The 16,658-nt window shown below is 38.0% G+C and overlaps 1 protein-coding gene across 1 annotated transcript; it reads left to right on the plus strand.

The window, feature by feature from the left end:
* The first annotated feature begins 858 nt into the window (after nt 1-858).
* On the plus strand, nt 859-6,428 carry LOC146322169 (protein S100-A1-like). Its single transcript, XM_084727583.1, has 3 exons — nt 859-1,018; nt 5,160-5,322; nt 6,172-6,428. The coding sequence occupies exons 2-3, from the start codon at nt 5,182-5,184 to the stop codon at nt 6,322-6,324; spliced, it is 294 nt and encodes a 97-aa protein (XP_084583709.1). The 5' UTR covers nt 859-1,018; nt 5,160-5,181; the 3' UTR covers nt 6,325-6,428.
* Nucleotides 6,429-16,658: the final 10,230 nt, after the last annotated feature.

Genomic DNA, 16,658 nt, shown 5'->3' on the forward strand with positions numbered 1-16,658 from the left:
GCTGGCTCACTAAAAAGGCTATGCTAAATGGAATGGGACCTTAAACACACAATGTGTAAATTCTGCCAGAAAGGGGGGTCTCACATTACGAGGTATGACATCATGAAATGATGAGATGTGCTCCTGTATGCCACAAGTCCGTAGCTTATCAAACTTGTTTTAAGAAAAATATGTTTTATTCACAATGTCACAGAGAAGCACTAGAATACCCACAATCCTAAAGTAACGTCTCTGATTGGCAGAGCTTGTTGGAAATGTTTACAACCTCTGAACGGCTAGCAGGCTGGCTGGCTAGATAGCTAGCATGAATCATACTAATATAGTTATTATGATGAAAAATACAATTTCTATACGCACACAATACATCTTATTGTTGGTTGGTTTAAAACCCCTTAAATAAGGATTTCAAATGTCAGTGGAGTGAATGGTTCAGAAGCAGACCTGCTGAAAAGGTGACCTGGCTGAGCTCTACTGCAGCTAACTGCTAGCTAGCAACGGCTAGCAGAAGCTGCACCATTACCTTGAAAAAATAATTTCTCTGCATTTGCACATTATTGAAAACATGTGAGATAATGCAAGTGTGCAACTCAACAAATACCAGCTTACAGTGGGTCTGGCATTTTTATAAGTTTCATGTAAATGTTACAGCTTTAATTCTTTAGTAGCACCTGTGTTTACTGACTACGTCATCAAAATGGCTGCCATAGAAGAGGTCTATCAAACGTGCTGTTTTACATACCTTGCAGGTGTCTGTACTATTAGTTGCAGCTGTGTGTCTCCTGCTAAGTTATCAGGCTTTAAAATAAATGGTCTGCTGTGCTGTGCGGTGGCCATAAACCTCCCGTGGTTACCTTACATGGCCGGGCGGCTCACCTGAGCAGCAGGTGACGTTCCTGCTGTCCGGAGGGAGGCGCCTATCTGATCAGGAAGTTATTTGCACACAGGTGAGAGGAGCACATATAACTGATGAGATGAGAGCCGGAGTCACTTCCACCAGCACCTGTTAGCGTCTGTTCAGGTGAGTTCCTGCTGATTTTGTTCCTAATTTAAAGGGAAAAAACATGAGATGGTCAGATCTTCGGTTTTTATTTACTTTATTCTTGCGGAGTTCATCTGCAGTCTGTTTTCAACGCTTCCAAAAATGTTCCTGCTTCAGTGTCTGCAGCGGTTAATTAACACCAGCTTTGCATTTGACATTGAAAGTCTTTTTTAATTAGCTCCCTGATCGCAGCGGGAGTAAATGATTAACGGCAATTATCGACACTAATTAAGGGGATGTGGCGCAGTGTCATTCAGAAAAGTGATGCAGCATCTCGCTCTCAAACTGCAGGAGGAGATCTTCACTCACACTCTGTCATACAGACAGGTAGAGAGCAGCCCAGGCTGCGTCACTGACGACAGCGCGCCTCTCCTCTAATAGATAAGAATCAGTCTAAACGGATGAAACATGACCAACCTGCAGTTTAATCCATCCGCTAGTTAATGTAAGGTAATGCAAGCCACGATCTAAATCTATTTTATGCCCAGCCTGCCCTGCAGTGTGTGGGGGGGGTCTGTCCTTTGTCCTCCACTGGTTCATGGAGGTTGGAGGTGAAATGACTCAGCCCCCCCTGCAGCAGCAGCTCAGGTATCTGATAGTGAAGGGCAGGTGTAAGGTTAGATATTAACTGTTGTGTGGGATTGTGTATATGTATGTATTCCATACCACAACAAAAAGAAGAAAAAATGTCAGACAAACAAACTAGGTTATTTGTTTGTCTTGCTTATTTTTAAAATTAACAACCACACAGTGTTGGTACAAAAAAAAAAAATCACAGAAAACACTGTAATTTTGCTGCAGGCCAAATTTCAGACAATGTAATAAAGACTGACCTGAACTGAGGTCTTTAAGTATTTAGATCTTTACTTTTGTAAGAGCTTCAGTGTTTTCTGTACTCATAAACGTTAGTGTTGTTTTTAACAATGTAGTATTGCAAAGTATTGAAGAATGAATACTTTTGACAAACTTAAACCTCAACTTTACCACAAGCTGAGTTTGACACACATACAAGCAGTGTGTGTGTGTGTGTGTGTGTGTGTGTGTGTGTGTGTGTGTGTGTGTGTGTGTGTGTGTGTGTGTGTGTGTGTGTGTGTGTGTATTATGGTGGGATTTTGCTGCAGAACTCTGTACCAAAGAAAGATGTTTTGTTTAATCCGTAGAATGACATCTCTGCAGCATGACAATCTTTAATCTTAAATAGAAATATGACACACATTTTGCCGCATTATTGCTTTAATATGATATTGTGACTTGTGTGATTTGGATTAATTGTTTATCACTGCAAAAGATGGTCAAACTTGTGTGCTGATTTAATTTGTTAATACAGGCGAAATGTATATATTCCAACTTTTAATATAATTTTTCTTCAGTTCAGTTTCTATTGTATTGGTGCGATTACTCATCACAGCCAGCAGATTGATGATTGATGTCCTCCCACAGACAAAAAGACAGAATGTTGGTCCCCGCATGTTGTCTCTTAACATTAACTTTTTTTATAAGTGCAGACACGATAAACCAATCAGTCAAAACACGGTTTTTAAGTGGATTCAGTGCTGACGCTGGATGCACATGAACCATTGTGTCTGCTTTTATTGAGATTTCACTTGTTCAATCATTATGTACCACTGAAGTTAAGATTAAAAGCCTCCTAATAGGTGGAAATAATTATGACCCTAAAGCACAGTCAGACTATGTATTACCCAGCGACCAGCTGTGATGCACATTAAGAGGTGATGACAGGTCATGAAAACAGATCTCTGATCAGTACAACTCAGTTGTTCTAATAGATTATTTGTAACTATAAAATGTAATGGAAACTGTGGGAATAATATTAAATCTGTTTTGGTTGGTTCTTCATAAATATAACCCCATACAGAGTTCATATTTACAAAAACAGTTTATCCTTTTGAATATTAAATGTCTTGTATTTGGTCTGTTTTCACCTGAGTATTGGTAAAAGGATTTGCAAATGATTGCAATCCTGTTTTAGTTGTTTTGCACAGCGTCCCAATTTTTTTTGGACTTGGGGCTGTAAGATCATTGGAATATATAGATGGATAATGATACCAATATAGAGGTTGATACTGTTTGTTTAAAATCTCACGCTAAACGTTAACACAGTTAACACACGTAGAGGCATGAGAATGGGAAATGCCTCAAAATGTTTGCTTTTACTATAGGAGATTAAGAGTTAAATGGCTTAAACTTATAACATGGTGTGTTTTGATTAGTCTGAACAGCAAGAATAATTCTGGACCTATAAAAAAAAAAATATTAGTTAAAATATTAGCAACAGATTAGTCATTATGCAGCCAAAATGGCTCCCGTCAGCTATTTTATGATATAATTTCTAACCTTCTTCTTGGCCAGGTGTAGTGACTTCCTGGATTCTTGCCATTACTGTGAGGTTACCAGGCAACCATAATCACATCATGTGCAAAAGCTTCCAGCTCACTAATATTCTTTGGCTTCTTTGCTGCTTCTGCTTTCTTTAAATTAATCAGTGAGATTGAAATCCCAACTTCTGGGCCAAGTTTGGCTCAGGGATCAAATTTTGGTTCAGAAACATTCCCAGAATATCCTTCAGCAGCCATCTCAGTCCCTGGATTTTGGGACTGTCACAATTCTCCAAATCCACAATTTGGTTTTGACCCTTGATTTTAAGGTCATGATTCAACAGCTATACCATTGTTAGACTATCAAGTAGCAGTTTTCACTCAAGGTGGTCAATTTTGGTCAACCAAATATAAGCTTGTGAGCTTGTGTTTGTTCCAAAACGTTGTGCAAGTACACAATGACACTCAAAATCCTAAAAGTCTTAGCTAAATGTCCTAAATATTAAGATCAGTCAATCACCTACCTTGGCATCATTGATGGGCTGATGCTCAGCTGCTGTCAGCATCCACACACACCATCTGGTTCTGGTTCTCTAAACCTCTGTACCATTTTAAAAGGTCTTCATCTGTGTACAGACTTGGCAAGAAAAAACAAAACAACAAGCTAGTTGTTGGGCGGTCATTTTAAGATGGAGCCAGCTGGTACAGATATTCACCACCTGCTAACCTTAGTTTCTCAAAATGTGGCACCCTTCCCTGCTGACCAGGTCCGTCTCTGTAACCAGAACTTTCCCGTGGCTTAGACATCCTCAGGTCAGCTTAAAGTGCACATCCAGGTCACTGACTAAACCTTTGATGTCTGTGCAAACACTCTTTTTATCTGTATTGGTCTCAAAAATCCAGTATTGAATGATTTATTTTCTTTACAGAGATAAGATAGAAGTTTCCCCTGTTTCCAGTTATTATTCTGAGCTAAGCAAACTAGCTGTGTGTTGTAATTTCATTATTGGCATACAAAAATGGTATTAAACTTTTCATTTAACTCTCTCCAAAAAAGCAAATGTGTATTTCCCAAATGTAAAACTATTCCTTTTAAAACTAAAGTATACCGTTGCAACATGGGATGGTTTGAGCTTTTGGAGGATGTAATCAACTTTAAACCTTAGCATAAGAAATCAAATGATCCAACTCTAATACCTGCTTTAGCATGCTTTCATTTTACCAGAGTAAAGTTTTAAAAAGAGAAGAAGTGGGACCCTTAAGACGAGCCAGAGATATTTTGAAGCAATTTGTTTTCCGGCACTGCTTGAGTTTAACAGCGTAGATGTCCTCTACTGATAAAAGTTGATAATTTGACAGACAAAGAACCGGAAAGCTGAAATATAATTAAGATGAAACCCTGGTGCAGCCTGCAGTCGAGCATCAGGGATGAAAACATTTTGAGCTGATGGTTGCTCGGGGCAAGTCTAAGTCTGCAGAATATCATGTTTTGTATTTTCCTTTTCCTCATTCCCGTTCCAAGTTTTCTTTTTACTTTCAGGAAAAGTTTGCATCTGTTGTGTGCCGGTACATAAAAACTTCACTGAACCGTCTCACTGTTTTCCCTTCAGTGCCTTCAGTAGCATCTTTAGCAACTTTATAGCTGCAGTGTTTAGGGTTTATTTTTTTGTTGTCGTTTGAGTCGCCTCATCTTTTGAATGGTTTCTTCCTCTGTTTTGTACATTTTCCATATGGGTTCAACAAGTCAGTAATAAAAAGGTACGTCTCTTGATTTGTCATTCCAGGCATTAATCTCAGGACTGAAAAATGGAAACCACTCTGCAGAAAGCTATCGAGGGCCTCATCACAGTGTTCCACTCCTATTCTGGAAGAGAAGGTGACAAGTTCAAGCTGAGCAAACCTGAGCTGAAGAACCTGTTGAAGGGAGAACTTCCTGAACTCTTGGAAGTGAGTGCCTTGACTGTTTTCCAAAGCAAAACAGACATTTTCTACACTGGTCTGTAAATTATATTTTAAAAAGATCTTGTATCCACATAGTCAGTCAGTCAGGAAAACTTTGAAGGCAACAGGGAGCGTGGACACTTGACAGTAATAAACAGCTGATCAGACTCATTTTCAGTGTTAAAATATAATGTTGCGCTCCTCTTGCCTTCATCTTCAGTGTCTATGCATATTTATTTTTTTTTCCTTGTGAAGGGAGGCAGAATACTGAAAATGACTTGGTCTGGAGTTCTCAGAATTTTCTTAAGACGCTGTGAGAATTGCTCAATGGCACAAATTCTCCTAAAGGGACAGTTCACCCCAAAATCAAAACCACTTATATTTCCTCTTACCTGTACTGTTATTTATCCATTTAGATAGTTTTGGTGTGAGGGGTAGAGTTTGGAGGAGTCTGCCTTCTCTCTATAATAATTCCTGGAAAGACATATTGCCGAAGATAGCTTAGTACCATTTAATCCCATATGTGAGAAAACACGCACCTCTACGCCTAATATCTCAGAAACTCTGCAACTCACATCTTGATGGATAAATGGCACCACAGGTAGGAGAGAAAATATGTATTTTTCATTTGAATTATGCCTTATAAATCACTTGTACATGCCAATCAAGGTTCTTGCATGAGGCCATAGTTCAGTTCAGATGATCATGTTTCAGGTCTGTTATGTTCTGTAGGTTTTTTAGACAGGATAGAATAAAGGATACTGTTCTTTAACACCCCACATTTGGACATGTGTTGCCATCTTGTAAGACAGATTTCTGTTTGTTCTGATTTTCTTCCTAATGCTTCTGTTTTAGGGAAACAAAGACTCTGCAGTGGTCGACAGGATTATGACTGACCTGGATGAAAACAAAGATGGTGAAGTGGACTTCCAGGAGTTTGTCCTTCTGGTTGCTGCACTGACTGTCGCCTGCAATGAATTCTTCAAAGAGGCAGTCTGCAAGAAGTGACCCTGGTTCTTTAAAAGACTGAAGGTCTAACATGTCACATTAAATCAAAACCTTTCCTCATACAGTCACTAAAACAGAGTTTGTCATATAAGTGATATAAAGGTTTCATTTGTTTCTGAATCACAGCATCTTGTAATGTTGCAAAAGATAAATCACTGTGATCCAACTCTGTTTTATTTTTATTTTTGTCCTTGAAAAGCCTTAATAAAGATGATATCCTGTTTTCACATGTCTCTTATTTTAAGAACCAAGATGTCTTAAAGCATTTTACAGGCACATTACTGTCACTTGTCCCCTGTGGCCAGATTGATCCAGACACATTTTTGATTCATGCATTAGTATTATGATGCATTATGAAACCTGCGTAATGTAAGACCTGTCCACATGTTACTGGCATTTGGGCACCACCCAGTGTCTGACGGAGGTAACTGATGTGAGCCTGCTGGTCCTGACGTCTTCTCTTCCTCCCTGTCCAACAGTTCACTGCTCATCCAGCGTTTTGTTCTGAAAAGAAAACTGCTGGCTGCGCACATGAAACGACGTCAGTCCTGGAGGCTCTGAATTTCATTCATCAGACATATTATGACTCAGTTCAGAGGAAGAATACTGTGAAGTCACTCTGACTAGCAGAATAAAAACAGACATTTATTGCAGCGACAGACTGCAGGCAACAGAAGCTTTTATGTAGTTATGAGAGCATTTGCAAACCATTTGAATTTGTGTCTGAATTGGTCTTTGCACAGATAGAGATGCATTACTATGACTCCTGGTTTGATTCAATTAATGCATTTTCTCTGAAATGAAATGCTTACCAGTCATAAAAATAAAACATTCAGCAGTCTGCAAATTATAATAATCAAAATTAGTACTAGAGAAACAAACACTTAGCTCTTTTTCCAATGTTTACTGACAGTTTAAATGAGGAATGCACAAAAATATCAACGCGTGGGACATTGCAGCGTAGTATTTTATATTCTGTACAAACAAATATGTTTGTCCCGTACTGTAAAAACTCCCAATGTCAAGGCAGTTAACCTCAATAAATTTTTGAGTTTTGAGCTCAACTCAGACTAAGAAGTTTTAAAAAGGTATTTACCAACAAATGTTGATTTCTTAGTAATTTATTTTTTTAAAGAAGAAAAGTGGGTTATCTCAACAAAAAATTTTAGTTTATCTCAAAACTTCATAGTTTGAGTTCATTGATTCAAAACTCAAAAATCTAGTGAAGGCAGCTGCCTTGAAATTTCTGTGCGCAATAAACTTAAGGAATGGATCAGTGCAGCACTAAAATATATTCAATATTATAAGATGATCTTTTATTAATCACACAATAATCATTTGCATTGTTACAGCAGTATAAAAGGACTGGCATAAAAACAGGCATCAATTAAAAAGATAATAAATAAACAGTAAACAGCAAGATATAGTGTTTAAGTAGAGTTTAAGACAATAAGAACAATATAAACAGTCAGTAGTTGACATCATATCAGATATTGCACAGTTTCATATGAAATAATATTGCACCTGAGTGAAAATATTGCACAGTATTGTATACATTACATACATTTTTATTACAACTCAGAAATGATGACAAATGTCCAGCACAGGTTGTTCATTTAGTCTGACCAGTATTAATAAGTAGAACAAAAAAAAAAGTTTTCAGGTAAATCCCTTCAAAACAATAAACTGTTTATATATTCTTGAAAAAGTGGGTTTTGTGATGCTGTAACTAGGATATTTAAAGAGAAATGTGTACATTTGAGAGCTTTACTGAAGACTGAAGGTGAACAATCAAAAAGTAACACTTAAGATATATAAAGACATCTAAAAAAAAAACCATATTACACTGCAGCCATTTAGCTTGATGAAATGATTAGTCTGACTGTGACAGAGGCGACCTGACATCCTCCATCCTCTGTCTCTGTTACCACAGGCAGGGCAAAGGAACATTTAAGGTTAAACACAGTCCTTAATGGGGCCACACTCGGTGCAGTCTGGAGAAACTCAATACGTGTCCTTACAAAGTCGTGAAGCCTCATTAATTATGAGACAGCAGCTTGTCTGACAGCCGTTTATGAAGAGAATCCTGAGGAACTCGAGCTCTGGTGTCACGGTACTGCAGCCAGGTGATATCACAGGTTAGTCTGCTGCACTGATAAGTCCACCTGCCACCACCAGAGGGCAGCAGAGAGAAACCAAGACTGCAAATACAACCACTATGAAAGGAGAGGATGGAATTATGGTCCTGAAACAGCTGTTTTGGGGAATGAAAGCTTGCAAAAATAAAAAATAAAGTAAATAAAGTTCAGCATGATAACATCTTGAATTCATTTTCTCCCCTGGTCACTGACTGAAATTGACAAGGCACCTCTGGTCAATCTGCTCTGATTCCAATGAAGATGAAATGAACACAGGCAGGTGTCTTATCTGACAGTCTGGCATCACAAGACTTCAGATAGACATCTTATCTGTAAATAAAAAGATAAAAGTTGATAACTAAGTGTGTGGAGTGATCAATCATTAAATCCATTGAGTCTGTGAGTGGATGTGTGAAATGATGTTGTGGCGTTTTGAATTAAGCTAAGTTCAACTAAACCAAACAAAACATGGTGCAAGGGGAGAACTGGCGATGAATCAGAGGGAGGGAGGGAGCAGGAATGGACCGCTGATCTTAAGTGCACTCTGGGTGGACTGGACAGGTTCACCCAGTTGCACCAATAAACTCCACCCACCACCGGCTGAGAGGGCAGTCACAGCTGTCCTGTGTCAACCATGTACTTCTATAATATCATCTTTACAGGAGCAAAGAAAAATGTCCCTGTTTTCAGCTTTGTTACAAGCAATCCACTGGGTTTTAATTTAGCTGAAGAAACGAAACAAATTCTGAGGTTCATGGCTTTTGCTGGATAATGATGATCTGCAAGTTCACTGAGTCAAGAACTCTTGTGACTCCAGACTGTTTGCATAATCACAGTTTAGGATTCATTTTGCACTGAGGTCACAACAGAGAGACAGTTAGTTGAGTTATATACACTGTTTTCACTGACTTGCAGCTTCTGATGTCTGGAAGGTCGTGTGTGCACTGACTGAAAGTGACAAGTCACCTCTGGTCAATCTGCTCTGATTCCAATGAAGACAAAATGAGCCCAGACAGGTGTCTTATCTGATGCTCTGGCTTCACAAAAATTCAGATAGGAATCCTGTGTGGGCCTGTATTGACACTCCTTTTCACCTACTTCTATTTTTCTCTCCTTGTGCACAGTATTTAGCGTTCAAGAGTTAGAGTTAAGAGTTCAGCCAAGCTGAAAGGTGAAAACTGTCAAATGAGAATGACATGTATTTATCAACACATGGTAACATTAGGTTACTTGCGTAACCCCAGTTCTCTGAGTAACATGAGTGGTCATCTCACATCAGGGAACGCCCTCAGCGTGACCTCATCAGAAGCTCCTATTGCTCTCTGCCAGCCAGGATTGGCTGGAACTCTCGCTCGTGTCGATGGACAGTTAAGCTAGGTCTCGGAAAGTCGGTCAGCTTGACAGGAAAGTTTGGAACTTTTGCTTGTAGTGAGAAGAGATTTTTGAATGACAAGTAGCGTAGTGTCAAGCCATTTTAGGAGTCATTTTGCACTGAGGTCACAACAGAGAGACAGTTAGTTGAGGAGGTGACTTCTCTTTGACGTAAAAATTACCTTTAAACAGACCACCGTCACACAAAAGACATTATTACTCTTTGTAATATGAACTACTAGAAGCAGCATGTTTATGCGGGCAGCTGTTGCTCAGGTGGTAGAGCATGCCTTCAGATCGTAGGGGTGGGGATTCAATCCTCACCTACCCCTGACCACCGTAACCCAGTTCCCCAGCCACCGGGGGATGGACAAACCAGTGCATTCACAAACTGCTGGTCCCAAGCTCAGATACATGGGGGGATGTGTAAGGAAGGACATCTGGCATTACAAGAAAGTTTTAAAAATAGCTCTGTCAAATGCCAGTGCCAGCAGCCAAAAGAAGAAGAAGCAGCACCTCTTCAGATGGTGAAATCCATCAGTTGGTCTACTTTGATCCAGACTGAAGTATTTCATTAACTACTGGATGAGATTGCCATGAGATTTTGTAGAGAAATTCATGGTAACCTGCTGCATGCTCTACAGTCCTTATCAGAGTAAAAGAAACAATGCAAATACAGTGACCCCGCAAAATAGTCCCATGTTCAGCAATGAAACAAGGTGGACGTTTCTACTATATACACTGTTTGTTGGTTTGTTGTTGCTTACTCCAGTGTTAACTGCAGCAGACAGTGGCTATGATGCAACATGAACAAGATCCATATCTACATGCCATGCAGACATTCTAGCATGAGCGATTGTGTTTTTATCTTGTCTTGTCTTTTATCTTCTAATCAGTCCTTCTCTTATCAAGGCCTTATCATCAACTACCACTCACAGCATGGGAGTTACACAATAATGCAAACAAACTGACAGAACAAGAACAGAACAGAACAGAACAAGCAATTGGTAAAATTACTGTTTTTAACTATAATGTTTGGTTGGTTTGGAAAAAGTGATATTTGGCTTATATAACAGTGTTCTGTCTGTCAGAAAAGGCTGTCTGTCAGCAAGTAAAGCATTAAAAAAAATCTAAATATTGCATGCACTTAAACTGAAATAGAGTTCTGGATCTCTCTGCTTCCTCTAACTGGGGACTTAGTGTAGTTAATACACTGGCTATTGATAAGAACCTCACACAACCCCACTTCCGAGAATTAATAAATAATCTGGTTCAGTTTGATCTAAAGATTTCAGGGAATGCAAATGAAATGATCATGTTATACTGCGAATATTGAGAAATAACATGGGACATAAACAGAGACACAGAAGAACTGAGATGACAATGTCAAACTTTTAAATGATGCAGCCACGCCCACTCATGGCATCATCAGAGGGAAAGGACGGATTTCGTCATGACAGGCAGCACTATAAAAGTAAAGAGATGATGGTGAAAAGTCACTTCTCCCTCTTGAGATCTTCTGATCTTCCTGAACAGCTTCGTCGAGGTGAGTATATGATTCTGAGGTAAATATGTAGATATGAGACAGCATAATTTATTACATATTTGCAAATAATTCCAGCAAATCAGGCTGAAGCCCTGGAAACATTTATAGCAGCTGACACAACACAGCAGGATGCAAATGCAAAACAAATCTGCACCTGGTATCCAACAAAATCATTATACTTACAGTAAAATATATTTTTGATTGATGTTTGAGGTCACCAACATTATTTCAGAGTTTAAAAATCAGATAATGATTTATCGACCATCAGCAAATTAGAATTTCTTTCTATTTAAATTTGTTTTAGTGCTCTCTAGTTAACAAAGTGTGTAATGAGAAAACTTTCAGAATGGCCTCAAACACACCTTTGGTATATTTTTACTACATCTTCTTACTGGTCTGTTATTAACTCTGTGATGAATTAATCAGAGCACCTGGAGACACGAGGGAATTTTTCATGCAGCAGCATCTTCCACCATTTTAATATTGTCATGATTCAATCACAAGGACATTTTGATTGTACTCTACTGAACAATATTGTCATGGAAACCAGTTTGATTGTATTTCCATGTCTCCAACTTGTAAAACTGGCTGATGGCATATCCAAGATTAAAATAATATATTCATTTTTCATGTCAGGATCTTCAGATCTTTCTTGTAAAATATTTGAGCCTGTGCAAAACAGCACAACATTTCCTCTCAGGAACAATGTCTGCAGTTTCAGCAACATAATTAAATTATTTCTTCATTATTTGTTTAAAACTTTAAAGTGACATTTAAAATGGCCGTTTGCTGCATGCCATCCCCTCTCCCTTCACTCCCCTTTCCTGTCTACTCTTCAGCTGTCCTATCAATAAATGCAAGAAAAGCCCAAAAAAAACAATAGAACAAAAAAAAAATTTAATAAAGACAAATAAACAAAAACACAATTTAAAAAAAAGATTCCAGTAATAAAATGGTGGGTTTTTTTGTTTGTTTGTTTTTTTATAGAATTTCTGTTGATTTGTCATTCCAGACATTAATCTTAACATTGAAAAATGGCAAGCGTTCTGCAAAAATCTCTTAAGGGCCTCATCACAGTGTTCCAGTCCTATTCTGAAAAAGAAGGTGACAAGTACAAGCTGAACAAAGCTGAACTGAAGAGCCTGTTGAAGGAAGAATTTCCTGAACTCCTGGAAGTGAGTATCTTGACTGCTTTCCAAACTAAAACATTTTCTACACACTTGTCTGTAAATTATATATATATATATATATATATATATATATATATATATATATATATATATATAGTATATATATATTACAAACCTCTTATCCACATAGCCACACAAAGCCAGTCAGGAAAATAACTCACTTCAGCCGTTATTATGTATTAAAAAGGGATTCAACCTATTTAATATACAGTTTATTGCTGCAGTTCACTATGTGGACTGGATTTGCATATTTCTCCTTTAAACTCCAAATTCATTCAGAAGTTTTTGCTCCCCTGTGAAGGGAGGCAGAATACCTGAAAATGACTTGGTCTGGAGCTCTCAACTCTGCAACTCACACCAAAAGAAAATTTAGATGGATAAATAGCACTACAGATATGAGGGAAAATGTGTATTTTTCATTTGAACTGTCCCTTTTAAATCACTTGTACATGCCACTTAAGGTTCTTGCACGAGGCCATTGTTCAGTTCAGATGATCATGTTTCAGGTCTGTTATGTTCTGTAGGGTTTTTAGACAGGACAGAATGAAGGATACTGTTCCTTAACACCCCAGATTTGGACGTGTTGACATCATGTGAGACAAACTTCTATTTGTTTCGATTTTTATCATAATGCTTCTGTTTTAGGGAAAGGACGAAAATGAAGCGGTCACCAAGATTTTGAATGACCTGGATGAAAACCAAGATGGTGAAGTGGACTTCGAGGAGTTCGTCACACTGGTTGTTACTCTGACTGTCGTCTACCACGAATTCTTCAAATTCGTGGACTCCATGGAGTGACCCTGGTTCTGAGAAAGATTCACATTAAATCAATCAATCAATTAAATCGTTTTCTCACACAGTCACAAAAACAGAGTTTGTCATGTTAGGGATATAAAGGTTTCGTTTCTTAATCACAGCATCTTGTAATGTTACAAAAGATAAATCACTGTGATCCAGCTCTGTTTTATTTTTATTTTTGTCCTTGAAAAGCCTTAATAAAGATGATATCCTGTTTTCACATGTCTCTTATTTTAAGAACCAAGATGTCTTAAAGCATTTTACAGGCACATTACTGTCACTTGTCCCCTGTGGCCAGATTGATCCAGACACATTTTTGATTCATGCATTAGTATTATGATGCATTATGAAACCTTTACTGTTGGCTGCAGGAAAGTGAAAAAGGGCTGGTCAGCTGATGACTGAGACATTCTTGTGTTTTTTTTTCCTCTCTAATGTTCAGTTATATCGTTAAGTTGCATAATGTTGAATAACAGTAGCTGGTTAGAAGGGTTTCTAAATAGGAAAGACTGCCTGATCATCCAACTCTGTTATGCAATTTGTCTCACTGGTGTAATGACAGTGTTGAGACTCCTAATGCAGTGGTTACCAAACTTTTATGTCCTGCTTCAGAAGCTGAAAACAGTTCATGCTCCCCCACACCACAATTATCAGTCATTGAATATAACTGTCAATGATTCATTTTAGCTCTCAGAACACAGAAGCTGCTGATCTACTGTTCCCTTGATCTGTTATTTTTTTGTGTTATCATGTGACTTTGGTGAATCCGAACTATCCTTTCACAACATGGAAGTCATACAATAAAGCGAACAAACTAACAGGACAGTGAAGTTGTAGATCAGCAACTCCTGTCTTCTGCAACTGGGAAAATTATTGATTTTACTTGTAACGTTTGGTTGGTTTGGAGAAAGCAATATTTGGCTTATAGTTTTCTGTCAGAAAAGGCTGCCTGACAGCAAGTAAAGCATTAAAAAAAAATCTTAATATTGCATGCACTTCAACTGAAATAGATTTTTCTCTTTTTTTTAAGTGGCTAAAATACACTTTATTGCTGACCCTGTCCTGCTGATAAGTACCACGTACAACATCACTTCATGTAATTAATAAATAATCTAGATCTTGGGTTCAGTTTGAATTAAACATTTAAGCAAATGCAAATGAGATGATCATGTTATGATGTGAATATTTAGAAATAATATGGGAGGAATTGAGTTGACAGTCTCAAACCTTTAAATGATGCACTCATTAAGTAACTGTCCTGTTTGCAGATGGAGCCACGCCCACTGATGGCATCATCAGAGGGAAAGGACGGATTTCGTCATGACAGGTGGCACTATAAAAGTAAAGAGATGAAGGTGAAAAGTCATCTCTCTCTCTTGAAATCTTTTGATCTTTCCCGAACAGCTTTGTCAAGGTGAGTATATGATCCTGAGGTACAATTTGGAACTGCGTTTTCAACAAGGAACATTTGAGACTCTTTTTTCTAATTTCAGTATGAAGTATATGTAGATATGAGATAGCATGATTTATCACATATTTGTGAATAATTCCAGGAAGTCAGGCTGAAGCCCTGGAAACATTTATATCAGCTGACAAACTACATTTCTGATTGATTTTTGAGGTCACCAACAATATTTGAGAGCTTTAAAAATGAGATAATGATTTTTTGACCAACAGGCCTATTTGTTTTATAGGCTACATCATCAATGAACACAATTAGACTTCCTTTCTATTTCTATTTCTTTCTATTTCAGTTTAGTTAGTGCTCTCTGGTTGGCAACACTGTTTTAGAATGACCTCAAACACACCTTTGGTATTCAACTCTATGATGTATCGATCACAGCAGCATCTTCCATTTTATTCTGTCTTATTCTGCCTTCAACAACATAATTAAATTATTTCTTCACTGTTTGTTTAAAATTTTAAAATGACATTTGAAGATACCAGGTCCACATTACTGATCATGTGATGTCCTGCACTGAATAAACCAAACATTTATGTAGATCTTTCACAGTCAGGATCACTTTTAAGGCTGAACTACCAGGGCGATGCTGCATCCCTCCATGCAGCTGGTGATTTGCTTATTGTTTTTTTTTATATATAAATTTTTATCACAATTTATGTAGCTATAGCAGCAGTGTGGTGCAGTCAATGCAGGTTAATTTACTCAATCATTTTATAAGAATATTATAGGAATAAAACAGACAGTGTGTCTCTATGATCATCTCACTCTTCTGTTCCTACATGTTGCTACTACAAGGTGACACTACTCTATAAGAGAGTATACAATACAGTATGGAACTGAGTATTAATAGTATATAGTTTAATGAAAATTATAGCTCTGAAATGAAACTGACCATCAGACACATCAACATCAGAATTTGCGTTTACGACTGCTTTTCTGTTTTCCATATTAAAGGCTAAGCTAAGACCTAGCTTCAACTAGTCATTAATAAAATGGTGTTTTAATTTTTTTTTTATGTAATGTCTCTCAATTTTTCATTCCAGGCATTAATCGCAGGACTGAAAAATGACAACCACCCTGCAAAAAGCTATGGATGACCTCATCAGAGTTTTCCACTCCTATTCTGGAAAAGCAGGTGACAAGAGGAAGCTGAGCAAAGCTGAGCTGAAGAACCTGATAAAGGGAGAACTTCCCCAGCTCTTGGAGGCGAGTGCCTTGACTGTTTTCCAAAAGAAAACAGACATTTTCCACACACCAGTCCATAAATTATATTTCAAAAATCTTTTATCCGCATAGCTGGTCAGGAAAAGTTTGAAGGCAACAGGGAGGCTGACAGGGATGAAACAGGTTTACCTGATTGTAAAGACACTGATCGCCTGGAAGAAGATGTCACTCATCTGTAACATTTTCTTCCAGGCGATCACTGTCTTTGTCTTGTTCTGTAGACAGGACAGAATGAAGGATGCTGTTCTTTAACACCCCATGTGTTGCCATCTTGTGAGACAAATGTACTATTTGCTTTGATTTTCGTCTTAACGCTTCTGTTTCAGGGAAACGAAGAATCTAAAGTGGTCGACGAGATTATGATTGACCAGGATGAAAACCAAGATGGTGAAGTGGACTTCCAGGAGTTTGTCTTCATGATTGCTGCTCTGACTGCCGCCTGCAACGACTTAGAACAAGAGGCAGACTGAAAGGAGTGACCCTGGTCCTCAAAAAGACTGAAGGTCTAACATTTCACATTAAATCAAACCCTGTCCTCATAGAATTACAAAAACAGTTTGTCATGTTAGTGATATAAAGGTTTAAATTATTTCTTAATCACA

This window comes from Lutjanus erythropterus, chromosome 9 (assembly GCF_056507025.1).
Source record: "Lutjanus erythropterus isolate fLutEry1 chromosome 9, fLutEry1.hap2, whole genome shotgun sequence".
Taxonomy (NCBI): domain Eukaryota; kingdom Metazoa; phylum Chordata; class Actinopteri; order Lutjaniformes; family Lutjanidae; genus Lutjanus; species Lutjanus erythropterus.